The sequence below is a fragment of the Mercenaria mercenaria genome, chromosome 5 (genome assembly GCF_021730395.1).
Source record: "Mercenaria mercenaria strain notata chromosome 5, MADL_Memer_1, whole genome shotgun sequence".
Classification (NCBI taxonomy): domain Eukaryota; kingdom Metazoa; phylum Mollusca; class Bivalvia; order Venerida; family Veneridae; genus Mercenaria; species Mercenaria mercenaria.
In genome coordinates this window covers 24,263,123-24,290,871 of record NC_069365.1, presented here as the reverse complement: position 1 = coordinate 24,290,871, position 27,749 = coordinate 24,263,123, and the positions used below count along the sequence as shown (strand labels likewise).

Sequence of the window (27,749 nt, the reverse complement as noted above, 5' to 3'; positions counted from 1 at the left end):
CGCTGTTCTGATAGAGCACAACGTAACATTTTCTCATACCCAGTTTAAAATCGAGAAAATGATAAGTAAGAGTAATAATAGAATTGTATCAATTATGTTACAAATTAGTACAAAACGAAATAGATTATATCATAAAGACTCGTCATAATCTAGTGACGTACCTTTTCTGCCCACGTGAACTTGGTGCAAACTTATTTGGTCAATCTCTTTTAAAAAATTTAGTTTGTGCCGCGTCTTTAAGAAAATTGTTCTTCTCATTAATTTACAGGTATCACCGTAAAACAGTATAAGGCTGCTGTTGCTGCTGGGTCAGATTTGGCATTTATATGTGCACCATGTGAACTGAAAATTCCGCCAGTAGACAATGATCACGATAGCGTAACAGATGACGAAATTCAAATGGATCTTGAGCAGGTATTGTAGAATAAATGTTTAAAAATCTATTATTTGTATTTCACTTCAGCTAATATCATATCAGGTCATTAATTAGCACAGGATAATTGACTCATAACATACACACATCACTTATTCACGCAGTGTGATTATAATGCATATAGATGGTTTTAATGTCTGGTAAGAATTGCTTGTTACTCCATAACTTCCAGGAAGCGGACTCGACAGTGGTTACAATAAGCTGAAAGCTTTCATCAAAATTGAGCTGAAACAAATCAGTATAAACTAAATATTATTGTGTATGGGCCCGTTGCCTTAAATGCAAATAAAAATAGTTTTGCATGCAGAGACGTTATGCATGTGAGGATAGATTGTACTTTTCTTTTTTAAAGGATTCCGAACAGCACACACGTTCTACAGACAACCTGGAGAGATCAACAAATACAGATGATGTCGAGATGCAGGAATCTATGGCAGTGAATAATGAGTCAGTGAGAATTGACGTTTCTTTTGCTGAGCCTAACGTGATTGTCGAAAGGTAAGTGTTAATAGCCGTTAACAAAAAATGAAATTTCACCGATCCTAAGCAGGTTTAAATATGATTCGTTCTCCATTAAGTGAATTACATGGTTCATATTAGAGTTTATACATTCTAACGGGAATCTTTATTTATCGTCATATAGTACGAGCGGTAAAGCTCGTATGTAACTTTTGACTGTTTATTCTTTCTGAACAGACAGGCAAAGAACGAAATTTGTTTATTACAGATCTATTCTCGATCACCTCCAGCAGCCACCTTGATCGATGATAGACCGGTTGAATTCGAATTCGATTCCTGGCGGTACGCAGAGGGGGAAGGACTTGCTGGTTGATTCCAGAGGATACTCGTACAATGTGAAGGTAATTGAATAAAAAATGCATTAGTCACTATTACTTTTATAATCACGATTACTATAATGAGAAACAAAATACTTTATCTTTTTAAAATTAAATATGCATTATATTATTATAAAAATAAAATAAGATTACATGAGCGTCTTTCCGCATTGAAATTATTTAACTCGTTGAATAAAATTTAGTATTTTATTCAACTCGTTTGATACATTCAGTATGAAAAAACACTCATGTAATATCCTTTATTAATATGCACATTTTCCACTGTAGGAGGTTCGAGGGCGCACACGGAAGTGGCGGTGTGCTGTGCGTAATGGTTCCATGAAGTGTCCATCAGGGGTCATAGAGCGGGAGGGACAGTTCAAAGGTAGTGGATCTGACCATATACACGAACCGGACCCAGCGCGTTGTGTCACAGCCAAGATCACAAATAAGGTAACAAAAGCAAGAAATATGAAAAAATTATTATTATTATTGCAGTTATGAAAAAAAGGACATAAAAAATCCGAAATACACTTCAGCTAATGTTATTCAATGAAGAATTGTACTGAACAGTCCGTTACATTCTAAGCATGTCGAAACATTGCAAAGTTACTTCTTTTCAGGTGAAAGATTTGGCTTCCAAGGATATGTTTAAATAGGCGCGCACAATTACGAAGGTGTTGGATGGGGTGACGGGAATCACAAACGTTGAACCATTCAATAAGGAGTACATCGCATGTGCGGCAAATCGGTACAGGAAAGATTTACGACCAGAAGATCCAAAAAACCTGGACTTTGAGGTAGTTTTGTGTTATTTTAAATATTTACATTCTCAATTGGCATGTCATGAATTGCGATGTGTTGTTAAATGTGTATCGGCTTTCAGTACTCTGCAATGTTCTTTTGTTTTCTTGCATTTTCAGTTGAACGAGAACGACTTACCGCAGCATTCCTCAGGGGTGACATCCGTGTTGGTGCACAACGTCACTTGATATTTGCGTCAGATCAGCAACTCGATCTTCATCGTCAGGCCAAACGCTGGTACATTGACGGCACGTTTAAGGTAATTGAATACTTGCATTTATTGAATACTTGTATTTATATACGTCGGTTTCATTTCATAACTGGGGATATATGACTGCCAAAAAAAAAAAAGCATCACTATCAAAATGAAAATAATATTTCCATGATTTACCGGCATGCTCAGAATGATTACTTTTCAGGTGGTACGTGAACCATTCACACAGCTACTGTCTATTCATGCGTTCGTGCGCCGTGGTGATTGCAGCAAACAGGTCCCATTGGTCTACATATTCATGTCAAGAAGATCAACAGCTGACTACGTCAAGGTTCTTCAGGTAGGATGTTTGGAAATCAACAGTGGCATTTTTTTTTCCAGAAAAATATATAACCATGATATGGCTCATCTGTTAAAACAGTTATCTTTCAGTAATTGTTTTTAGCTCACCTGTCACAAAGTGACAAGGTGAGCTTTTGTGATCGTGCAGCGTCCGTCCGTGCGTGCGTCCGTGCGTAAACTTTTGCTTGTGACCACTCTAGAGGTCACATTTTTCATGGGGTCTTTATGAAAATTGGTCAGAATGTTCACCTTGATGATATCTAGGTCAAGTTCGAAACTGGGTCATGTGCGGTCAAAAACTAGGTCAGTAGGTCTAAAAATAGAAAAACCTTGTGACCTCTCTAGAGGCCATATATTTCAAAGATCTTCATGAAAATTAGTCAGACTGTTCACCTTGATGATATCTAGGTCAAGTTCGAAACTGGGTTACGTGCCGTCAAAAACTAGGTCAGTAGGTCAAATAATAGAAAAACCTTGTGACCACTCTAGAGGTCACATTTTTCATGGGGTCTTTATGAAAATTGGTCAGAATGTTCACCTTGATGATATCTAGGTCAAGTTCGAAACTGGGCCACGTGCGGTCAAAAACTAGGTCAGTAGGTCTAAAAATAGAAAAGCCTTGTGACCTCTCTAGAGGCCATATATTTCACAAGATCTTCATGAAAATTGGTCAGAATGTTCACCTTGATGATATCTAGGTCAAGTTTGAAACTGGGTTACGTGCCATCAAAAACTAGGTCAGTAGGTCAAATAATAGAAAAACCTTGTGACCACTTTAGAGGTCACATTTTTCATGGGGTCTTTATAAAAATTGGTCAGAATGTTCACCTTGATGATATCTAGATCAAGTTCGAAACTGGGTCACGTGCGGTCAAAAATTAGGTCAGTAGGTCTAAAAATAGAAAAACCTTGTGACCTATCTAGAGGCCATATATTTCAAAAGATCTTCATGAAAATTGGTCAGAATGTTCATCTTGATGATATCTAGGTCAAGTTCGAAACTGTTTCAGTGCCATCAAAAACTAGGTCAGTAGGTCAAATAATAGAAAAACCTTGTGACCTCTCTAAAGGCCATATTTTTCATGGGATCTGTATGGAAGTAGGTCTGAATGTTCATCTTGATGATATCTAGGTCAAGTTCAAAACTGGGTCACATGCAGTCAAAAACTAGGTCAGTAGGTCTAAAAATAGAAAAACCTTGTGACCTCTTTAGAGGCCATACTTTTGAATGGATCTTCATAAAAATTGGTAAGAATGTTCATCATGATGATATCTAGGTCAAGTTCGAAACTGGGTCACGTGCCATCAAAAAATAGGTCAGTATGTCAAATAATGAAAAAACCTTGTGCCCTCTCTAGAGGCCATATTTTTCATGGGATGTGTATGAAAGTTGGTCTGACTGTTCATCTTGATGATATATAGGTCAAGTTTGAAACTGGGTCAACTGCAGTCAAAAACTAGGTCAGTAGGTCTAAAATTAGAAAAATCTTTTGACCTCTCCAGAGGCCATATTTTTCAATAGATCTTCATGAAAATTGGTCTGAATGTTCACCTTGATGGTATCTAGGTCAGTTTTGAAACTGGGTCACATGCAGTCAAAAACTAGGCCATAAGGTATAAAAATAGAAAAACCTTGTGACCTCTCTAGAGGCCATATTTTTCATGAGATCTTCATGAAAATTAGTGAGAATGTTCACCTTGATGATATCTAGGTCAAGTTCAAAACAGGGTCACGTACCTTTGAAAACTAGGTCAATAGGTCAAATAATAGAAAAACCTTGTGACCTCTCTAGAGGCCATATTTTTCAATGGATCTTCATGAAAATTGGTCAGAATTTTTATCTTGATGATATCTAGATCAAATTCAAAACTGGGTCACATGAGCTCAAAAACTAGGTCACTATGTCAAATAATAGAAAAAACGACGTCATACTCAAAACTGGGTCATGTGGGAACAGGTGAGCGATTCAGGACCATCATGGTCCTCTTGTTTTTTTAACTCTACGTGCTTACAGATAAATTATGAAAATGGTAGAGGTAAGTGAGTAAAAAAAAAACAACATTTATGGTGTATTCTTCAGGCTGTGGGTCGAATGTTGAAAGGCCAGTGCGTTGGCGAGGGATTCGTGGTGGATTATGAACAGGCTTTATGGAAGGCAGTGCGTTACGTCTTTGAGGGGGCCGACATCCGTGGTTGCGCGTTCCACTGGGGACAGGCAGTTTGGAAACATGTGGTGGTACGTCACTTACAAATAATGAAATAATGTAGCTTCAGATTTACAAATCATTCTCATGATATTTATGCGGAGAGATTATTTATATGACTAGGTATATTAAGTGCTCTAAGTAATACATGGTACTGGATAAAAAACATGTAAGATCGTTATATTCTTTATTACATTTTTAATACAGATACCGTATCATACATTGCCATCAACAAATCATTCATTTCAGAATCTAGGCCTTTCCACACAATACACGCAGGACGTAGGCACATACTGCTACATCCGAAAACTGTTACGCTTACCGTTCCTCCCACCAGAGCATATCCAACCAACGTTCTACGCCCTGTGTGATCTCAACTCAGCAGACCACCTGAAGCCGTTACTGAAGTACATCCATCACACTTGGCTACAGTCATCCACATGGCCTGTCACATCATGGTCCGTGTACGGCCAGTCTGTACGAAACAACAATGATGTTGAAGGTATGGTTCTATCCTTTTTTATACGCCCGAAGGGACGTATTATGTTATGACGCTGGTGTCCTTCTGTCCGTTAGCAATTTCGTGTCTGCTCTGTAACTCTTGAGCCCCTTGAAGGATTTCAAGGAAACTTTACACAAATGTTCACCACACCGAGACGATGTGCAGAGCGCATGTTTTGGATGTCTCGCTTCAAGGTCAAGGTCACACTTAGGAGTCAAAGGTCATACCAGTTTGTTCCGTGTCCGCTCTGTAACTCTTGAACACCTTGAAGGATTTCAAAGAAACTTGACACAAATGTTCACCACACCAAGACGACGTGCAGAGCGCATGATCCGGATGACTTGCTTCAAGGTCAAGGTCACACTTAGGGGTCAAAAGTCACATCAGTCTTTTTCGTGTTCGCTCTGTAACTCTTGAACTGCTGGAAGGATTTCAAAGAAACTTGGCAGAAATGTTCACCACATTGTAATGATGTGCAGAGCGCATGTTCCGGATGACTCGCTTCAAGGTCAAGGTCACACTTAAGGGTCAAAGGTCATATATGACTTTGCTTTGTGTATATTGCTCTGCATTGCAGTGCTCTTGTTTTTATTTGGCAGATCTCTTTTTTGTACTTACAATAATTTTTTTTTTAATTACTTCCCTTTTATGTTACTATAAATAGCTTATTTTGAAACTTTTTTATTATTGGCCGTAGGGAAAAACCGAGACCACTTTTCTGTGGTACAACATGGATGGTACCTCCAATTTTAAGGTGTATTTTTAAATACCTGTACCTGATAAGGATTTTTTGTAGACTTTGAATATTTTTTTTGTGGACTTAGATTTGTTTTTTTAAGTTTTCCTTTTGTTGTTCCAGTCCTTTGGGGCTACAACAGTCAAGTTCTTAAAATTTTGCTCCCATCCTATGATGTAAGCCTGCGGGCGTATATTGCCCCGCTTGGTGGCGCTCTTGTTTTTAGCTATACTAGTATTTACATGTAGTGCTTTATGTAAGTCCTTTGCCTTTTATAATTGCGATTAAGTGTCAGTACATCTGAAGAAAATAATGCGAGTCATGCACTATTATTATTGTTGTTGTTGTTATTATATGTATTTGTGTATTTTCATACATTTCAGGCTGGCACAGGAAGATCAGTGGACGTGCAGGCCCCTCACCAGCCTTCCACCTCCTTGTCCATGTTTTGCACCAAGAAAGCAGACAGATGGCGAATCTGGTCCAGCTGGTGTCCGAAATGAAGCTGAGACGTATACACAGAAAGTCAACACGAGCTGTCCAAGCCAAGGTGTTTGAGTTGTGGGATAGGTAATTTTCTTTTATTTCTTATTGTTTTCCTAAATTGTAGTTAGTAAAGTCAGTCTAACTTATATTGACATTTAGTACCGAATGGAACAATAATACGATTTAAGAAAGGTAATAACAAGTTTACTTTTTCTTTCCTACATTCCACAGTCAACCCTAACAAATGTATGGTGATTTATGTTTTAGATTTAAATAAAACTGTCAAATTGTTTATCATGACTAGAATTTTTAATAATAAATCACTGAAAACTGTATATTTATGATCTTTTTAATTATGTTTCACAGGTACACGAACGAGAATCTTTCGACGACTAGACTTCTGAAAGAAATGTCTTTAGTGTACAGACACCCGATAACAAGCTAAATGCTATGTGAAGTGTGCATGTAGAACAGACATTCAAAGTGTAACAGACATAAAACATGAACATTGATGAACACATAGTTATGAATTCAATTACTATTTCATAATTTATATCACAGTTACTGCATGTTATACATGTGTACCAGATTACAAGTGCTAATTAATAAATGCTATGTGAAGTGTGTAGAACAGACATTCAAAGTGTTACGAAATAAAACATTAACATTGATGAATACATATAGTTGTGAATCACCTATTTATTGCATGTTACACATGTGTACATTATCTATTTCAATGAAATAGATTAAACAAACACTAGTCTAGTTTATTTATTTTTACTATATTATTTTATATTTTGTTATGTTATTAGCCATAACTTGGTATACAAATGTATGCAGAAAGCTTTAGCTGATAATCATATTAAAAGTTGTTAAATAGGCTGATTGGAAAGTGTTAATGCTGATTAATTGCTTGAGAAGTTGTTGATTAACTGAATGAAACGCGGTAAAAGTTAATTAGATGGACGGAGGAAATTATGCGTTATAAAAAAGGTGTAGTCTTATATTAAAAATACGAACATTAAAAAATCAACTGTTTTCGCATACTTGCAAAAAAAATAATAATAAAACTGTACTGAAAATATTAGTCAGTTAACTGGTTATAATAAAAGAAGGATATTAATCACATTAAAAGTCTTGATTGGACTGATTGGAAGGTGTTAATGGTATTTAATTGCATCAGAAGGTGTTGATTGACGGAATAAAATGTGCTAATAGTTGATTATATTTAGGAAATTAAATCTTATTCAAAAGTTGGAAATTAAGCAGAAAAAAATACAAATATTAAAAAATCAATCCTGCAGACTTACATAATAAAAAATATAATAATAACAATAAAAAAAAACATTAAAAAAATCCAGAAAATCCTCTGGTTCAGTGGTTCAATTGATCGTTTTTGACTCATTTTTTTTTTAAACAAACAAAAACATATTTATATTTTTAGCATTAAATATACTTCCTTTTTATAAAAAAAGAAAGAATTAATTTATCTTATTTTGAAAATTATTCAAAAATAATTTTTAAAAAAGGGGGCCGAAAAGGGGGGACGAAATGACCAATTTGAAATCGCCAAGGGGGACAAAATGACCAAATCGGCAACGAGTTGACTGTAAATCGAGACAAGCGACAGTAATATTTTGACAGTTTGAAATTGTAAATAATTTTCTGTTTTGAATTAAACGATTGTGTTTGGAAACATGTTAAAATTTTGTTGGAAAATTGAATGGAATATAATTAAAATGGCAAACACGTTTTTAAAAATGAATGATACAATGTATATAATATGCTTATTTGTAGTATGTATATTAACTTAAAATACATAATACATTGCCTCCCAGATTTATGCTACCGTTTTGAAACAGACACGGCGAAACACCCTGACCTGAACACGGTGTTACGCGGTGTCTGTGGACACCGTGAGGCGTTGTTTCTGGTGGCCCGACCTACCCTACTTTTTTAGCGGTAAAATCGGGCCGCATATTTTTGTGACGCCCCGCAATAAAAATCGTGCCGTATTTATGTTCAACTTTATCTGCACACTAAACATCAAAATATAACAATATGATACAGGCCTCGACCTTTGCAGTGGACTGTCGGCCCGACGCAACCAAAATATCAACAGGTCCACTATCAAAAGTCACGGTCTGCAAATAAAATAAAACCCTTAAAAGTGAAAAATAGGGGGGGAAAATCGTACCCATATCGACGAATTCACAAAACCAAAGTTGATTTTTCCTAAAGTATGGCATTATACAATTGTAAGCATTGGTGAGTTAAAGTCAGGATAGCATGAATGGACTACTCCACCGATCAGGCGAGTGGTTTTTACATGGTAAGTTTACCAAAATGAGAAATTACATCAGACAAAATTACCTGGATTGATTGGAATTTACCCGCGAATCGAAAAGTATCAAAACGTCATGCTGGTAATTTTCCATTCCACAAGCACGTGCGCCATATCTAATTTACACCGCGGTTACTTTTGACACAAAAAACGTGCACAGTGCATTCGTTTTTTAATATAATCGCTTCAAATTTTCAACACCGCTTGAGAACTAATACAGTTTGAATTCTATAACAATTTTAATAAGATATCGACAGGAATGTAGGCAAAATTCTTTAAAGATGATCAAATTTTCATATAATGTTTTGTAAAATTTCAAACAGCGCGATCTTGATTATTTATTTAATTTTTAAGGTAAATAAATGGTACATAATATGGTAATAAAATTCAGACTTTTGCCCAGAAAGTACAAAAAACACAATTAGAAAATCTTAAATAATGAAAAAGCGGCAGGAATTTAAATACATTGAGTAAAACGATTTTTGGCAAACAGATTTCTGTTGGCAGATGTGACCTCGTGAACTTATATAGAAATGTGGTTATAAAATAAAGCAGTATGATGTTGTTGCGGTTTTTAATAATTTTAAACGATTCTTTCTACATGTATTTTTTGACACACCGCGTCATACCAAAGACGTAAAAAAATGGTACTAGCAGCTTCCTCGCTTGGCGCTCAGCATTAAGGGGATAGTGCTAGGACTGGTCAGCCCGGTGTCAGTATAATGTGACTGGGTGGGGTATCATGTCACGTGTCTACGGCGTGATATTCCAGTGAGGCAGCACTATAAAGTTGGGCATTGTGTTCACTGCTACAAGTAGACACCGTTGTTTATATGACTGAAAAATTGTTGAAAAAGACGTTAAACCCGAACACACACACACACATTTTTTGACGCAACACTTTGATAGATATTCTTCTCCAACAATAATGTAAATTTCTTGAGGGCAAATAGGTCACAGAGGTAAGATATCCACTATCATCGTTCACGATTTAACACATTTACATGTCAGTTTATTTGGGATATTGCACAATCACTTTCAAATGATTAAAGTAAAAACTTTTTTTATTGATTTCTTCTCGATTTAAGGAATTGAGAAAGTACGATCAGACAGTGATGTTTCACATGGCACGAAAACATGACGTAATGCCATGACAATCTCGGGCAACTATACCGCTTTGATCTCCACTTCAGATGCCAAAATAACCAACACACTTTTTAGCTTTTTGTTAATTGATGATGAAAACAAGGCCAATTACTTAGTTTATCATCTAAATAACACGGGTCGGGTGGATGATGATTATTGTGTCCATATTTTGGGACACTTTTCAAAATAATTATTTTTCGGGATAACAGATTGCTACTTCTTCCAGTTTTAATTATTTTAGAAATAATTCCTGTTTCTTTGAGTCATATGAAGTTATGACGTCTACAACATCACAATTTATGTGATAGAATTGGAGGTCCACTAAAGTCTGAGCAGGACTACTAGATTTTAGCAGTTGGTGGACCTGCTGGCAACTGCTGAAAAAAGTCAAGGTCGAGGCTTGCAGAGTCATGAAAAGTCAGTTTTTAGATGGGATTTGTAGTAGTAAGACCTAAAACAACCACTTGTAGCTTTATTAATTTACAATTTGGGCATACCAGTCAAAACTCCATTGTCTGGCATTTCCAGTTAATCCAGAATTTTAGATTGGGGTAGGGGTTGATGGTATTAATCTCAATGCAGCTGAAAGATACAAATGATATTCCTGGCCAGTGGGCTTTTACTTGGTTGTAGTTTGAAATATAAATGTTTGTTGGTGAATAATATTCAATGTATTACTTAAAGAGAGAATCCACAGCAAGATTTCATTCAAGTTTCATGTTTAATCAAATATAAACCCTGTTCTCCGCAAGTAATTGCCAACTTCTCCACATGAATTAGCGGCGGAGAATGAATGTTATAGGACACAACGATCTTATGACCACTCAGTCTGTAGATGGACTGCTCTGCCTACTGAGCTAATCAGACAGGCTAACCTGGAAATGAAAAAAACCCCAAAAAACAACAAAACGCAAACATGTAAATAAAGTATTTATTTTGTAATATTAAAATACATAATCAAATGGCATTTTATATTGCTAAAACATCATCAAAGTCATTGTACATTCAGGTATAAATCAAACATAACAATAGGATGCATGTTTATAAGGTTTATAGTCACCCTGTTTGAAACTACGATGGTGTTCGGTTAAAAAAAAAAAAAAAATATTACCTACCTACCTACCCTATTTTTTTTGGCCATGTCACTGGAAACAAACAATTTTTTTTTTAGGCCTGATCGGACAGGCTTGTCGCGGTGATAAGTGACAACACACATCGCGGGGATCAATTTTCAAGCGAACACGCTGCCTGTACTGTAGCTGTTTATTATTGCAACTGGACTTTCAATTATTTCAGCAAGTTGTGGATACGTTGTGTCAATACTAAACAAATTCAGGGAAGCATCGCACAAGTTTTTTATACGTCCAAAGGGACGTATTATGTTATCACTTGGTGTCCGTCCTTCTGTCGGTCCGTACGTGGTCAAGCGACATTAGGGGGTTAGGGTTTGAGTACAGGTTGACATTATGAGGTTGATTACGTTCATTCCATCATTATAAGGTTATTTTTAGCTCACCTGAGCCGAAGGCTCATGGTGAGCTTTTAGGACAGACGGACGACGGACATTCATCGATCCTAAAAGTTCGTTCCAAAAAGCTAGCAGTTCATCGGCATCTCTACACGAGATGTGTAAATTAAGTTTGTGGTTCCGATAATAATGAAGCACATGCAACAGTGAAAACCGATGGCCACTTTTGCGAACCACGCTTTCAAATATTGCGCCACATTGGGAGGAAGCACTGCGCCACACATTGGGTCACATGGCGTCGCAGTTTAAACGTGTCTGGTATAGACCGGTATAACGGACTTTCTCTTGACAGACCTCCATTTTTAGCTCACCTGTCACATAGTGACAAGGTGAGCTTTTGTGATCACGCAGCGTCCGTCGTCCGTCCGTCAGTCCGTGCGTGCATGCGTGCGTAAACTTCTGCTTGTGACCACTCTAGAGGTCACACTTTTCATGCGATCTTTATGAATATTGGTCAGAATGTTCATCTTGATGATTTCTAGGTCAAGTTCGAAACTGGGTCATGTGTGGTCCAAAACTAGGGCAGTAGGTCTAAAAATAGGAAAACCTTGTGACCCCCCTCTCTAGAGGCCATATTTTTCAATGGATCTTCATGAAAATTGGTCAGAATGTTCATCTTGATGATATCTAGGTCAAGTTCGAAACTAGGTCACGTGCCTTCAAAAACTAGGTCAGTAGGTCAAATAATAGAAAATCCTTATGACCTCTCTGGTGGTCATATTTTTCATGGGATCTGCATGAAAATTGGTCAGAATGTTCATCTTGATGATATCTAGGTCAAGTTCGAAACTGGGTCACGCCCGGTCCAAAACTAGGTCAGTAGATCAAATAATAGAAAAACCTTGTGACCTCTGTAGAGGCGGTATTTTTCATTGGAACTGTATGAAAATTGATCAGAATGTTCATCTTGATGATATGTAGGTCAAGTTTGAAACCGGGTCAGCTGCGGTCAAAAACTAGGTCAGTGGGTCAAACAATAGAAAATCCTTGTGACCTCTCTATAGGTCATATTTTTCATGGGATCTGTATGAAAATTGGTCAGAGTGTTCATCTTGATGATATTTAGGTCAGATTCAAAACTGGGTCACGTCCGATCCAAAACTAGGTCAGTAGGTCAAATGATAGAAAAACCTTGTGACCTCTGTAGAGGCCATATTTTTAATGGGGTCTGCATGAAAATTGGTCAGAATGTTCATCTTGGTGATTTCTAGGTCAAGTTTGAAACTGGGTCACGTGCGGTCGAAAACTAGGTCATCAGGTCAAATAATAGAAAAACCTTGTGACCTCTCTTAAGGTCTTATTTTTCATGGGATCTGTATGAAAATTGGTCAGAATGTTCATCTTTATGATATGTAGGTCAAGTTTGAAACTGGGTCACGTGCGGTCAAAAACTAGGTCAGTAGGTCAAATAATAGAAAATCCTTGTGACTAGCTGGTGGTCATATTTTTCATGGGATCTGCATGAAAATTGGTCAGAATGTTCATCTTGATGATATCTAGGTCAAGTTCGAAACTGGATCACATGCGTTCAAAAATTAGGTCAGTAGGTCAAATAATAGAAAAAACCTTGTGACCACTTAAGAGGCCATAGTTTTCATGGGATCTGTATGAAAGTTGGTCTGAATGTTCATCTTGATGATATCTAGGTCAAGCTTGAAACTGGGTCAACTGCGGTCAAAAACTAGGTCACTAGGTCTCAACATAGAAAGACCTTTTGACCTCTCTAGAGGCCATATTTTTCAATGGATCTTCATAAAAATTAGTGAGAATGTTCACCTTTATGATATCTAGGTCAGGTTCGAAACTGGGTTAATGCGATCAAAACTAGGTCAGTATGTCTAAAAATAGAAAAACCTTTTGACCTCTCTGGAGGCCATATTTTTCATGAGATCTTCATGAAAATTGGTGAGAATGTTCACCTTGATGATATGTAGGTAAAGTACAAAACTGGGTCACATGCCTTCAAAAACTAGGTTATTATGTCAAATAATTAAAAAAACCTTGTGACCTCTCTAGAGGCCATATTTTTCAATGGATCTTCATGAAAATTGGTCAAAATTTTTTATCTTGATGATATCTAGGTCAAGTTCAGAAGTAGGTCACATGAGCTCAAGTAATAGAAAAAACGACGTCATACTCAGTTCATGTGGGGGCAGGTGAGCGATTCAGGACCATCATGGTCCTCTTGTTAAATCGAGTCGACTACGTTTTTGAATGATTCATACTATTGCAATCCATTTCCCAGTAGACATAAACATATAGTCCAGACAGAGCAACTCATTATATTCCTTTCAGTTCCCAAGAGAACTGTGAAAAAACGAAAAGAGGCCAAAAAACACCGAATTATGGAAAAAAAAAAATTTTTTCACCCTGGTCGCCTCCTAGGCCCCTAACTTGTGATTTTTAGGCGCCCAGCTGATTTTTTGGTCGCACTGTGCGACTGCTTATAAGGGGTTAATGCTACTAAAAATAGAAATATTTTATTTTGGCTGGAACTTTATAACTGTTCACGCAGGAAGTTCAAATTTGGTATTTTATTTACAGGACAAAATTTCATGTTTTATCAAGAGAGTTGTTTTATTGTGACCTGTGGTTCAAATTGTTGAGAGTTAAGCATGCAATGAAGAAGGGCTGGTCAAACTGTTTATGATAAATTTCTCACTATATAATTTTTTGTCATATTGAAAACATAAAATTCATGAAAATTTCAAATGATTGTTTTATTAGCTAGCAAATCAAAATTATTCTTTTGACAGTTATAACCTTAGCTGTACTTTTGAAATGACCCTTCTTGGAAAAACTTGTCCTCTCAGTGACCTTTCTGTCCAAGGAATTTTTTGGAAGATGATGAAATATATTAAATCTGAAAAAAAGCACTCATTTTCTGCAGTTAGTAAACACTATGATAACATGAACCTTTTTAAGTGATCACTAAGTTTACAGTTGAACCTGTGTAAGTGGTCCCCTCAACAGCAGTTGAACCTGTGTTAGAGTCCCCTCAACAACAGTTGAACCTGTGTTAGAGTCCCCTTAACAACAGTTGAACCTGTGTTAGAGTCCCCTTAATAACAGTTGAACCTGTGTTAGAGTCCCCTCAACAACAGTTGAACCTGTGTTAGTGGTCCCCTTAATAACAGTTGAACCTGTGTTAGAGTCCCCTCAACAACAGTTGAACCTGTGTTAGAGTCCCCTTAATAACAGTTGAACCTGTGTTAGTGGTCCCCTCAACAACATTTGAACCTGTGTTAGTCCCCTTAATAACAGTTGAACCTGTGTTAGTGGTCCCCTCAATAACAGTTGAACATGTGTTAGTGGTCCCCTCAACAGTAGTTGAACCTGTGTTAGAGTCCCCTTAATAACAGTTGAACCTGTGTTAGAGTCCCCTCAACAACAGTTGAACCTGTGTTAGAGTCCCCTTAATAACAGTTGAACCTGTGTTAGAGTCCCCTCAACAACAGTTGAACCTGTGTTAGAGTCCCCTTAATAACAGTTGAACCTGTGTAAGTAGTCCCCTCAACAGCAGTTGAACCTGTGTTAGAGTCCCCTTAATAACAGTTGAACCTGTGTAAGTAGTCCCCTCAACAACAGTTGAACCTGTGTTAGAGTTCCCTCAACAACAGTTGAACCTGTGTTAGAGTCCCCTTAATAACAGTTGAACCTGTGTAAGTAGTCCCCTCAACAGCAGTTGAACCTGTGTTAGAGTCCCCTTAATAACAGCTGAACCTGTGTCAGAGTCCCCTCAACAACAGTTGAACCTGTGTTAGAGTCCCCTTAATAACAGTTGAACCTGTGTTAGTGGTCCCCTCAACAACATTTGAACCTGTGTTAGTCCCCTTAATAACAGTTGAACCTGTGTTAGTGGTCCCCTCAATAACAGTTGAACATGTGTTAGTGGTCCCCTCAACAGTAGTTGAACCTGTGTTAGAGTCCACTTAATAACAGTTGAACCTGTGTTAGTGGTCCCTTCAACAGCAGTTAAACCTGTGTTAGAGTCCCCTTAATAACAGTTGAACATGTGTTAGTGGTCCCCTCAACAGCAATTGAACCTGTGTTAGTGGTCCCCTCAACAGCAGTTGAACCTGTGTAAGAGTCCCCTTAATAACAGTTAAACCTGTGTTAGTGGTCCCCTCAATAACAGTTGAACCTGTGTTAATGGTCCCCTCAACAACAGTTGAACCTGTGTTAGTGGTCCCCGCAACAACAGTTGAACCCGTGTTAGAGTCCCCTCTTCAACAGTTGAACCTGTGATAATATTCCCCTTAATAACTGTTGAACCTGTGTTAGAGCCCCCTAAGCAACAGTTGAACCTGTGTTAGAGTCCCCTCTACAACAGTTGAACCTGTGTAAATGGTCCCCTTGATAACAGTTAAACCTGTGTTAGTGGTCCCCTCTATAACAGTTCAGACTATGTAAGTGTTTCCTTTTGTTAGAGGTCATCTCTTTTACAGTTAAGACCATGGTATTGCTTACCTCGATAACTGTTGAATCCAGATTTGTTAATCGTCATCTTGATTACAGTTGCACCTGTGTTAGTGGACACAGCAATTTCAGTTGAACAATATGTTTATGGTCACATGGATTAAAAGAGTACATAGTCAATGTGGTGCATTTCTAGTATTATCATTGCCCTTGCCATTAGGGACAGTCGTATTCAGGTGAGCGATATAGGGCCATCATGGCCCTCTTGTTGCATTATGGGGTTAGGGTTAGGGGTTTTGTGGGGTTTAAAAGATCAAAAGAAGATCACAGGAGTAACCCCATAATGTAGGTCTCGTAAGAACGTCCGTCTGTCTGTTAGCAATTTCCCTTCCGTTCTGTAACTCTTTACCCCTTGAAGGATTTTAAAGAAAGTTGACACAAATGTTCACCACATCGAGTTGACGTGCAGAACCCATGTTTCGGATGGCTTGCTTTAAGGTCAAGGTCATACTTAGGGGTCATAGGTCATATTTAGCAATTTCCCTTCCGCTCTGTAACTCTTATACCCCTTAAAGGATTTTAAAGAAACTTGACACAAATGTTCACCACATTGAGACAACGTGCAGAACTCATGTTCCAGATAGCTCACTTCAAGGTCAAGGTCATAAATAGGGGTTAAAGGTCACACTTCGATTTCCCCTCAGTTACTCGAGAACCCCTCGGTCATCAAATTTGGTAGGCTTATTGGTCATGGTAAGTAGATGAGCCCTGTTGATATTGGGGTCAGTGGGTCAAAGTTAAAGGTCACAGTGACCATGAACAGTGAAACGGCTTCCAAATGATAACTTGAGAACACTTCGAAGTTATATGACTTTGTTTGATATTAGATTATAACCAGTGCTCACTAAGCAACATTGTCTTTTTCTTTGGTGGGGGGGCGGGATATCTTCCCTTTCATGTTCCTGTCGTTTGGATTTCAACAGTCAAAACTTTGCTCCCATCCTCTGATTAAAATCTTCGGGCGTATATTGCCCCCCTTGGCGGTGCTCTTGTTGATTGGGGGCATAATGATTTTGTCCTGTCTGTTTGTCTCTGTGTCTTTCCATCTATCTGTCTGTCACGAACATTAACATTGGCCATAAAATGAAAGTGCTTCCACCTAGAATCTTCTATTCTCATAATTCAGGGGACAGGCAAGAACCAAATTTTAGGGAGAAGTGACTTCTCCCTGGGCCAAAAATAGGGAGAAGTGGGGAGACACTAGGGAGAAGTGGTGCGTCGCTGTTTAGTTTAACTTATTGAAAAGAGATTATATTATATTAGATAATATGCTAATTAAATGTTACTGAACCCATAGAAATTCAGTCTTTGTAACCAGTGTCTGCACTCTGTAATTGTCGAACAGATATCTGTTGTTCCATACCCACTCCCACCACGTGACATTGATCATTTGTGTAACTGATACTGTTTCATTGTCAGTAAATGCATATTTCAATAAACAAGTCACATGCATGGTCAAAGTGGGCATATTTTCAATACAAAATTACTCGGCCAGTACAGGCGCCGATGTCCCGAATGAATTTTGGATAAAACTTTTTGGAAACTATCCATGTTATGAGCGATCATACACTGTGTCAGCTATATGTGTACTATTGATACAAAAGATGTTTGTAAAAATGTATTTGTGAACTATTCTCACACACCTGTCTATTTTATTCCATTCCGTTAATGCATAAATAGCAATTTATTGTTTTCCGAGAATTTTAAGTAAACATGAAAATGCGACCATACTGTTTTGATAATCGGAATATTTTGTTATTACCGCTTACCGATAATGTCCGAGATACAGAAAATGGAATACGTCGGCTTCAATCAAAAGTCACTGTAGATTATCCGAAATATATGTTTTCACACCGTTTCAAATTACGATAGACATGCAGGCACCATCGATATACAAGGTAAAATCATATTGACAGGTAGTTATGCTTCAGAAAGTAGTTGACACGACCTTGTGTATTCGCTTTTTAGCTCACCTGTCACAAAGTGACAAGGTGAGCTTTTGTGATCGCGCGGTGTCCGTCGTCCATTCGTGCGTCCGTCCGTAAACTTTTGCTTGTGACCACTCTAGAGGTCACATTTTTCATGGGATCTTTATGAAAGTTGGTCAGAATGTTTATCTTGATGATATCAAGGTCAAGTTCGAAACTGGGTCACGTGCTGTCAAAAAGTAGGTCAGTAGGTCTAAAAATAGAAAAACCTTATGACCTCTCTAGAGGCCATATATTTCACAAGATCTTCATGAAAATTGTTCAGAACGTTCACCTTGATGATATCTAGGTCAAGTTCAAAACTGGGTCACGTGCCATCAAAAACTAGGTCAGTAGGTCTAAAAATAGAAAAACCTTGTGACATCTCTAGAGGCCATATATTTCACAAGATCTTCATGAAAATTGGTCAGAACGTTCACCTTGATGATATCTAGGTCAAGTTCGAAACTGGGTCACGTGCCATCAAAAACTAGGTCAGTAGGTCTAAAAATAGAAAAACCTTGTGACCTCTCTAGAGGCCATATATTTCACAAGATCTTCATGAAAATTGGTCAGAACGTTCACCTTGATGATATCTAGGTCAAGTTCGAAACTGGGTCACGTGCCCTCAAAATCTTGGTCAGTAGGTCAAATAATGGAAAAACCTTGTGACCTCTCTAAAGGCCATATTTTTCATGGGATCTGTATGAAAGTTAATCTGAATGTTCACCTTGATGATATCTAGGTCAAGTTCAAAACTGGGTCACGTGCGGTCAAAAACTACGTCAGAAGGTCTAAAAATAGAAAAACCTTGTGACCTCTCTAGAGGCCATATATTTCACAAGGTCTTCATGAAAATTGGTCAGAATGTTCACCTTGATGATATCTAGGTCAAGTTCGAAACTGGGTCATGTACCATCAAAAACTAGGTCAGTAGGTCTAAAAATAGAAAAACCTTGTGACCTCTCTAGAGGCCATATATTTCACAAGATCTTCATGAAAATTGGTCAGAACGTTCACCGTGATGATATCTAGATCAGATTCGAAACTGGGTCACATGCCGTCAAAATCTAGGTCAGTAGGTCAAATAATAGAAAAACTTTGTGACCTCTCTAAAGGCCATATTTTTCATGGGATCTGTATGAAAGTTGGTCTGAATGTTCATCTTGATGATATCTAGGTCAGTTTTGAAACTGGGTCACATGCGATCAAAAACTAGGTCAGTAGGTCTAAAAATAGAAAAACCTTGTGACCTCTCTAGAGGCCAAATATTTCATGAGATCTTCATGAAAATTGGTCATAATGTTCACTTTGATGATATCAAGGTCAAGTTTGAAAGTGGGTCACATGCCATTAAAAACTAGGTCAGTAGGTCAAATAATAGAAGAACCTTGTGACCTCTCTAGAGGCCATATTTTTCATGGGATCTGTATGAAAGTTGGTCTGAATGTTCATCTTGATGATATCTAGGTCAAGTTTGAAAGTAGGTCACGTGTCGTCCAAAACTAGGTCAGTAGGTCGAATAATAGAAAAACCTTGTGACCTCTCTGAAGGCCATATTTTTCATGGGATCTGTATGAAAGTTGGTCTGAATGTTCATCTTGATGATATCTAGGTCAAGTTCGGAACAGGGTCATGTGTGGTCAAAAACTAAGTCAGTAGGTCTAAAAATAGAAAAACTTTGTGACCTCTCTAGAGGCCATACTTCTGAATGGATTTCCATAAAAATTGGTCAGAATGTTCACCTTGATGATATCTAAGTCAAGTTTGAAACTGGGTCACGTGCCTTAGAAAACTAGGTCAGTAGGGCAAATAATAAAAAACCTTGTGACCTCTCTAGAGGCCATACTTTTCATGGGATCTGTATGAAAGTTGGTCTGAATGTTCATCTTGATGATATCTAGGTCAAGTTTGAAACTGGGTCATCTGCAGTCAAAAACTATGTCAGTAGGTCTAAAATTATTAAAATCTTTTGACCTTTCTAGAGGCCATATTTTTCAATGGATCTTCATGAAAATTGATCTGAATGTTCACCTTGATGATATCTAGGTCAGTTTCGAAACTGGTTCACGTGCGATCAAAAACTAGGCCAGTAGGTATAAAAATAGTAAAACCTTGTGACCTCTCTAGAGGCCATATTTTTCACGAGATCTTCATGAAAATTAGTGAGAATGTTCACCTTGATGATATCTAGGCAAAGTTCAAAACAGGATCACGTACCTTCGAAAACTAGGTCAATAGGTCAAATAATAGAAAAACCTTGTGACCTCTCTAGAGACCATATTTTTCAATGGATTTTCATGAAAATTGGTCAGAATTTTTATCTTGATAATACCTAGGTCAAGTTCAAAACTGGGTGAGCGATTCAGGACCATCATGGTCCTCTTGTTTGTTTATTTGAAAAAAATCAGGGCGAAGTTTTTTTCGCTTTGATCATTGAATACGGCGAGGTTTGGGCTCGGAGAGCGACTTCTTTGCCCAAGTCGCCCCCTCGCTTGTCCCCTGTAATTATGTGGATGCACCTGGATAAGTTCTACAAATCCACATATTTTGAGGTCACAAGGTCAAATGTCTAGGCGGCATTGAACTCCAAAACAAAAGAATTAACATGACAATGACTAAACGTGCTTTCACCTAGGCTCTTCAAACTTCATATGTAGATGCATCTTGGCAAGTTCTCTCCTCCCACATAGTTGACGTCACTTTGTCAGAGGTCAAGGTCTTTGTAACCTTGGCCATAAAATGAAAGCACTTCCACCTGTGATCTTCAAACTTCATACAGTAGAGGGAAACTTCCTGTTTGGGAAGTCAACAATAGGTTTTTCCCTACTTCTCAAATAGGAAGGTTGTTACTATATATTTAGTAACAACCTTCCCATTCGGGAAGTTAAATCGCCAGTTTTTTACCTATTTCATTCAAATGACCCGGTGCATAAGGATATTCATCAGATCTTAAAATTGAACATGCCATTTTAAACCAAAGGAATACATCTAACTTTCAACCGTTCAGAATTTTTTTTTAATTCACCAGTAATTTTTTAATTAAATATTGATTATGGTCATTTTCTGTCAAAAATGCAAAAAATCGGAGCTTCCCGAATTGGAAATCTAACTTCCCAATTGGGAAACACTTTCAGCAATTATGCCTTTAACTCCTGTACAGATATATACAATAATATATTTATGCCAAGTTGTTGCAAAATCTCTTCATTGATAATAACAGTAACTGTTGTAGATCGGACACCAAATGTTGCGGACAGAAGGTGGTGTTCACATTCTTTTACCCTATATTAGTTTAAAACTAGAAGATTATTGTTCCAAAACACCGAAGGATCACATGTTTTATTTTAATTCAGAATGCATGTGGACTTCCATTCAGAATATGACACACATTAAGAATATCTGTACGATAGTTAAAGCTGTAATTGATTAATGCACTTCCTGATCAGGAATTTTTGGTTTCCAATTCAGCAAGTGCCGATTTTTTGCAATTTCAGTATCAAATAAAAAAACAAAAACAAGTGAATTTAAAACAATTCTGAACAGTAGTAAGTTAGATATATTTCTCTAGTTTATGGTATGTTCATTTTTAAGATCAGATGAATATTCTTATGCACCGAGTCTTTTAAGTGAAGTAGGTCAAAAATTGGTGATTTACTTCCCGAATGGGAAGGTTGTTACTAAATATAATAACAACCTTCCTGTTCAGGAAGTAGAGGAAAACTTACTGCCTGACTTCCCGAATGGGAAGTTACCTCCCTACTGTCATAATTATGTAGATGTACCTGGATGAGCTCTGCAGATGCTTGTATAAAAATGCCACAAGGTCCATAGATTTTGATATTCTCATCATCAGAAGTCGACTAGTTGTATACTATTGACCCATCGTATGATATATCACGTACAGGAAGTCTATGTATTTGGACATTCTCTGAATTTAGAAGTCAATATTTGTTTTATCAGAAAATAGACTTGTCAAGTTTCAAGTATATTAATCAATTCTCAGTTTGTACAATTACAAAAACATGAGACAAAAACAATTTTAGTGGAATGAGAAATAATACGACAGTTAGGGATGAAATCATCCAAAGTGCACATAAATAACGGTGACTGGAACAGCTATGCAGTTGAGATCACAAGATCAAAGGCTAACAACACAAGATACACAAGTCAGTATATCAGAATATTGTTGGTCGTGTGATCAACTGTTGACCAATGGAAAAATGCATGATACAATGAATGAAATAATGATACTTTTTATCATTTCAGAGAAAAAACATGTGCCCTGCATTTCAAAGATAATGGAAGAAGACAAGATTTCTGAGAAACAAATTCTTCTTGTTTTTGCCCACCATCTGTTTGAGCCGTTGCTCCCTCGTGCAGAAATGCTGGTTGACGAATATGTTGGAATTGATGCATCAAAATGTCCATTTTGTCCAGGAAAAAATGAGGCAGTTAAATCAGGAACCACTTCTTTTGGTAAGCTCAAATTTTTATACCCTCCCAACAAATGTTTGGTGGGCATTTAGTAATCAGCCTGTCCGTCACGTCATGTCATGTCACAAAAGACAATGAAGGAAAAAAACTTGTGTTCTCTGTAGAGGTCACAATTTTCATTGGATCTTTATAAAAAATTGGTCTGCATGGATGTCTTCATGAATTCTAGGTCAAGTTCAAATCTGGTTCATCTGGGGTGAGAAAGTACATGTAGGTCACTAGGTCAAGTCATAGGACAACAATTGTGTGCGCTCTATAGGCCACAGTTTTCATCAGATCTTCTTAAAATTTGGCCAATCTGTACATCTCTAGAAATTCTAGGTCAGATTTGCATGTGGGTCAACATATAACCAACAAAATATTTGTTCATTTACACTGTTCTAATGGCTCCATTGTGGTGTGGTCATAGATCCGACTTTTTAGATCATTCAGGGCACGATTGGTAGTTGCAGCAATATTGAGGTGTTATGTATTTCAAGACTTGACAAAACTTGTTAGCCCACCATCATCACAATGGATCTTCAAACCTAATATAGTGTACTGAAGATGCAACGCTATGAATTCTACCTACCATGTTAGGTCAAAGGTCAAGGTAACCATAACCCGTAATAGATAAACATTACCATGGCTAAAAGCTGAAAAGTATTTCACCTAGGGTCCTGTGACAAACTTCATATGGCTCCTTATCAGATAAATGGAAAAAACAACGGGCGTCACTTTACAAAAATCGGAAGGCATATTTCAGCTGGATTTTTGTGGTTTTACAATGAAATGATTATTCAACTAATAGAAAAATGCTGTAAGAAGATAGTTTGTGCATTGGTTTTGAAAAAAATTAAAATGTTTGACCTGGTAAATGTGATGGGCGTTACTTTGACATTTTTTTCTTAGTGGTTAAAGGTAGATGTGCTTACTGTTTTTGTTAAACAAGCATTAAATCTATGGAAGAACAAAGTGTTTTTTGTTTCCACAAAATGGTATTAATTGTAGCACCTATAGTTTGCCTGTAACAACATATTTTACATTACTATTTTTTTGTTCCATTTTATGTTTCTGTGATGGTACCAAATGTAAATGGGCCATAACCCATAATGATATTCTACAAGTAATTTAACTGCTTTGTTTGGCATTGTGTTGGTGTCAAGATAAAGAACACAATGTAAGCGTGGGTTTAATAACTTAACATGGAAACATGGACGTTACATTTGACATTTTGACTGGTGCAAGTCTGTGTGGTTGTTACATTTGACATTATGAAGCATGCATGTATAAACTATAATCACTTGATATAATATTGAATTAGACTAATTTTTGTTGTCAGTTGCACTTAAATGTGAAGGTCTCGCAATTTTCAAACTTTACATCTCAATTTTGGGAGTTCATCCCTATTAGACCTCTAATAGGAAAACGTTACACTGGCCATAAAATGAAAATGATACCACCTTGGGTCTTCAAACCTCATATATAGTTGCACCTTGATGAGCTCTATGTATTAAGCACCCACCTATAATAAAAATGCTGTTTTTGTCTACACATCATCTTTCAACCCTGGGCTCTCGCACCAAACTTGCGCAAATTGTAGGTACATGTAACAAAGACAGACAACATTGAATGATTGATCAAAAGGTCTTATTGGAGCCTTGGATGGAAAGTTGTTCTATCAGATAAACTTTAAGTTGCTCTTTGTCTACATGGATATGCAAATATTGTCAAAAGATATCCTGAAAAGGTTGTAGATGAGAACACTGGACTGAATTGCTTGCATTTGAAATAAAGTCAAAATACTTAAATATTACATGAAAATCACATGAAAGTGATTGTGATCCGTGTCCTTACAGGAAGGATGGTTGAGGCAATCTCTAAAAGTCTTACTGTCTAGATTTGATGGCTTGCAGGTGTTCCGGGAATGTGGCATGGAAAAGCAGACATAATTATTAAACATGGCAAAGTTCAGCAGGCTGTAGCAGTGAGACAGGGGAGTTCTGGCAGCAGCGGTGAGCCTGCAGCAAAAAGACAGAGGATGGATTCTGAAGAAAAAGAAACAGAATCTAGCATAGCTGGAGAAAAGGAAACAGAATGCAGCAGAACTGGATTAGTAGAAGTAAAGAAAGACCTAAATTGGAAAGTTACACGTAAAAGTGAACAAGACCAAGACCCTGTTCCTCAGATATTGTCACAGACAATTGTCAATGCATTTCTTGTAGCCAAGGTTAATCAGAATTTAAAGAATTTCTTTATTCCATCTTTTCTTGTTAGTCCAAAAGGAGTCAGGTTAGTAATGTATAATTTACCCAATGACTCATTAGTCACTCAGGTTGAGTGTCAACCAGTATTGTTTAATAAAGAACTAAACAGAAGAGTTGTATTTACAATATGGCTTGCCTTGAACTTTGACAAATTCTGTCTTGACAAATCAGTAAAAATAATTGAAAAATTTCTCAAGCCATGTGGTTTTAGGAGTGAAATACTTAAGTATGGGGTCAAAGAATGTTATGAACAAAATGTCAGGGAAGGTGTTGAAGAGAGACCTGAAAGTAATGATGTCTACCGGGTTTATGTAGATACTGATGCCAGACTTGAATCCTGGAAAGTTTTATCAGGTTCTTACACCTCACCAAAGCCATGTGGAGACGGTGCTGTGTCAAGGTCACACTTAGGGATACTGTAACAAATCATGTCCGGTCAATCTCTTGAACTGCTTGACATATTTCCATGTTAAACTCACCAAGGTGATGTGCAGATCCCATGTCCCTACAGCGCTGAGTCATGGTCAAGGTAACACTTTGGGATCAAAGTCATGGGGTGATATTTAATGTCCTGTCAATATCTTTTGAACCCCTTGACATATTTCCATTATATTAACACCAAATGTTAAACTAACCAAGCAATGTGCAGAACCAATGTTCAAATGGCGCTGGGTCTAGGTCACACTTGGGGATACCATAACATAGTGTCCTGTCCATATCTTTGAACCCCTTGACATATTTCCATTATATTAACACCAAATGTAACCCTTACGCTGACTGGTTGATTGTCTGTCAAATAGTCAAGAAGAGAAGAACAATTTGTTCATAAAAAAAAGAAACAGCAGGCAAACTTGCACTAGAACTGAAAATGTTCTACAGAATAAACTGTTCTATCGAAAGTTTTTGCAGAAGTTGGTCAATATTACATACATGTAACTCTCACTTGCTTTATGGCCCTTTTTGTCTTAATAAAATTTGATTAGGTTTTTTTCTTTGGTTAAGTTTTTGTTTAAGTCGACCTTTCTTAAATTCTATAAGAGCTTTATCGATGAAACTTTATAGACTCGTACATCATGTTTGATGAAGATGTTTTTAGCTCACCTGAGCCAAAGGCTCATGGTGAGCTTTTGTGACCGCTCAATGTGTGTCGTGTGTCCGTCAACATTTTCTAAAAAAATCTTCTTGAAAACAACCGGGCAGAATTACACCAAATTTCACAGGAACGATCCTTGGGTGGCCCCCTTTCAAAATTATTCAAAGAATTGAATTCCATGCAGAACTCTGGTTGCCATGGCAACCGAAAGGAAAATCTTTAAAAAACTTCTTGTCCAAAACCACGTGGCCTAGAGCTTTGACATTTGGTATGTAGCTTCATCTAGTGGTCCTCTACCAAGATTGTTCAAATTATCCCCCTAGGGTCAAATATGGCCCTGCCCCAGGGATCCCAAGTTTTACATAGACTTACATAGGAAAAACAGTTTAAAAATCTTCTTGTCTGAAACCACAACTGTTAGACCTTTGATATTTGATTTGTAGCATTGTCTTATGGTCCTCAACCAAAATTGTTCAAATTGTACAACTTGGGTGAAAAGAGGCCCTGCCCGGGGGTCCCAAGTTTTATATAGACTTATATAGGAAAAAAGCTTTAAAAATCTTCTTGTCTCAAACCATACGACCAAGGCTTTTGATATTTGGTATGATGCATTGTCTAGTAGTTCTCTACCAAAATTATTCAAATTATGCCCCTGGGGTTAAAAGAGGTCCTGCCCTGGGGTCACTTAGATATTTTGTGAGTTATATAGGAAAAATACTTAAAACATCATCTGATCCTTTTTCCAAGACTGTTTAATTATAATTACCTTATGACCCCAAGTAATATGATGTCACTTGACTGTGACCTTGACCTACTGACCTACTTTCTTGTTGTTTTTTTTTAAGATACAGCCTTGAAATTTTGATGACATACACAGTTTTGCACACAAATCATAAAACTGAATTTCATTGACCATGAATGTGACCTACTGACTTTCTTAATATTTTATCATCAGTTTGACATTTAAAACATGTAGCTCATATTACTCAGGTGAGCGATCCAGGGTCATCATGACCCTCTTGTTTTAAGAATCATAACTCTTGCTTGCATTTTAGTAGAGTTATGGTCCTTTTTATCATGGAAAATTGATAATTTTTGGTAAGAATTTTTGTTAAGGTCCAATTTACTTGAAACTTTGGAAACTTGTTTATCATCATTAGGTTATTATGCAGATCAGAAACCACAGCTCTTATTTGCATTTTGTTTGAATTTATTTGTATTTTGTTTAAATTGTGGCCTTTAAATTAAAATTTCATGGTTAAAATGTTTGTTGTTCCATTGTTTGTGAATACTTTAAAAGCTTAGTATAGCTATGAAACTTTGTACACTTTTGTCTATTATCACTAGATTAGTAAGTAGGTCAAGAACCATAACTCTCTGTCTTGGATTTTATAAGAGTTGTGGCCCGCTTTAACTTGAAAGGTTATTTTTATGCCTCTCGAAGGGCTAGCATATAGTTGCCGCTTTGTCCTTCCTTTCTTCCTTCCTTTCGTCCATCCATCTGTCTGCTCTTCCGACACACTTATTTTCGGAGTATAACTTGAAAAGTATTCATGGCACATAACTTCACAACAATGATAGAGGCCATTGAGAAAAAGTGCAGTGTCAAAGAATCATAATTCTACCTTACTGCACAAAATGATAGAGGCAAAAATTACACTTAATGATAAGTCCCTAGCTCTAATTATCTCCCTTAATTCAATTTTCTTCTTTTTATTATCTCCATTTTTTAGCTCGACTCTTCAAAGAATAGTAGAGCTATTGGACTCTTCACCTGTCACGAAGTGACAAGGTGAGCTATTGTGATCGCTTGATGTCCGTCATGCGTTGTCCGTCGTGCGTCAACAATTTGTAAAAAAAATCTCCTTGAAAACCACTGGGCAGAATTACA

General features: G+C 37.2%; 1 protein-coding gene across 6 annotated transcripts in view; it reads left to right on the top strand.

The window, feature by feature from the left end:
* The window catches only part of LOC123556675 (uncharacterized), a 49,356-nt gene extending 22,234 nt beyond the window's left edge, over positions 1 to 27,122 (top strand). For 2 of the 6 annotated variants that reach the window (XM_053542938.1, XM_053542937.1), the window contains exons 2-3: positions 22,292 to 22,501; positions 24,415 to 27,122. In XM_053542938.1, the coding sequence (XP_053398913.1) occupies positions 22,324 to 22,501; positions 24,415 to 25,187 (951 nt within the window). In that variant the 5' untranslated portion in view covers positions 22,292 to 22,323 and the 3' untranslated portion in view covers positions 25,188 to 27,122. Of the gene's footprint in view, positions 1 to 268; positions 415 to 785; positions 932 to 1,160; positions 1,294 to 1,557; positions 1,723 to 1,892; positions 2,070 to 2,192; positions 2,333 to 2,492; positions 2,628 to 4,710; positions 4,867 to 5,083; positions 5,337 to 6,455; positions 6,643 to 6,924; positions 7,441 to 22,291; positions 22,502 to 24,357 lie in introns of those variants that run through there. The other 4 variants (XM_053542941.1, XR_008370915.1, XM_053542939.1 and 1 more) reach the window with 4 other exon arrangements.
* The last annotated feature ends 627 nt before the right edge of the window (positions 27,123 to 27,749 follow it).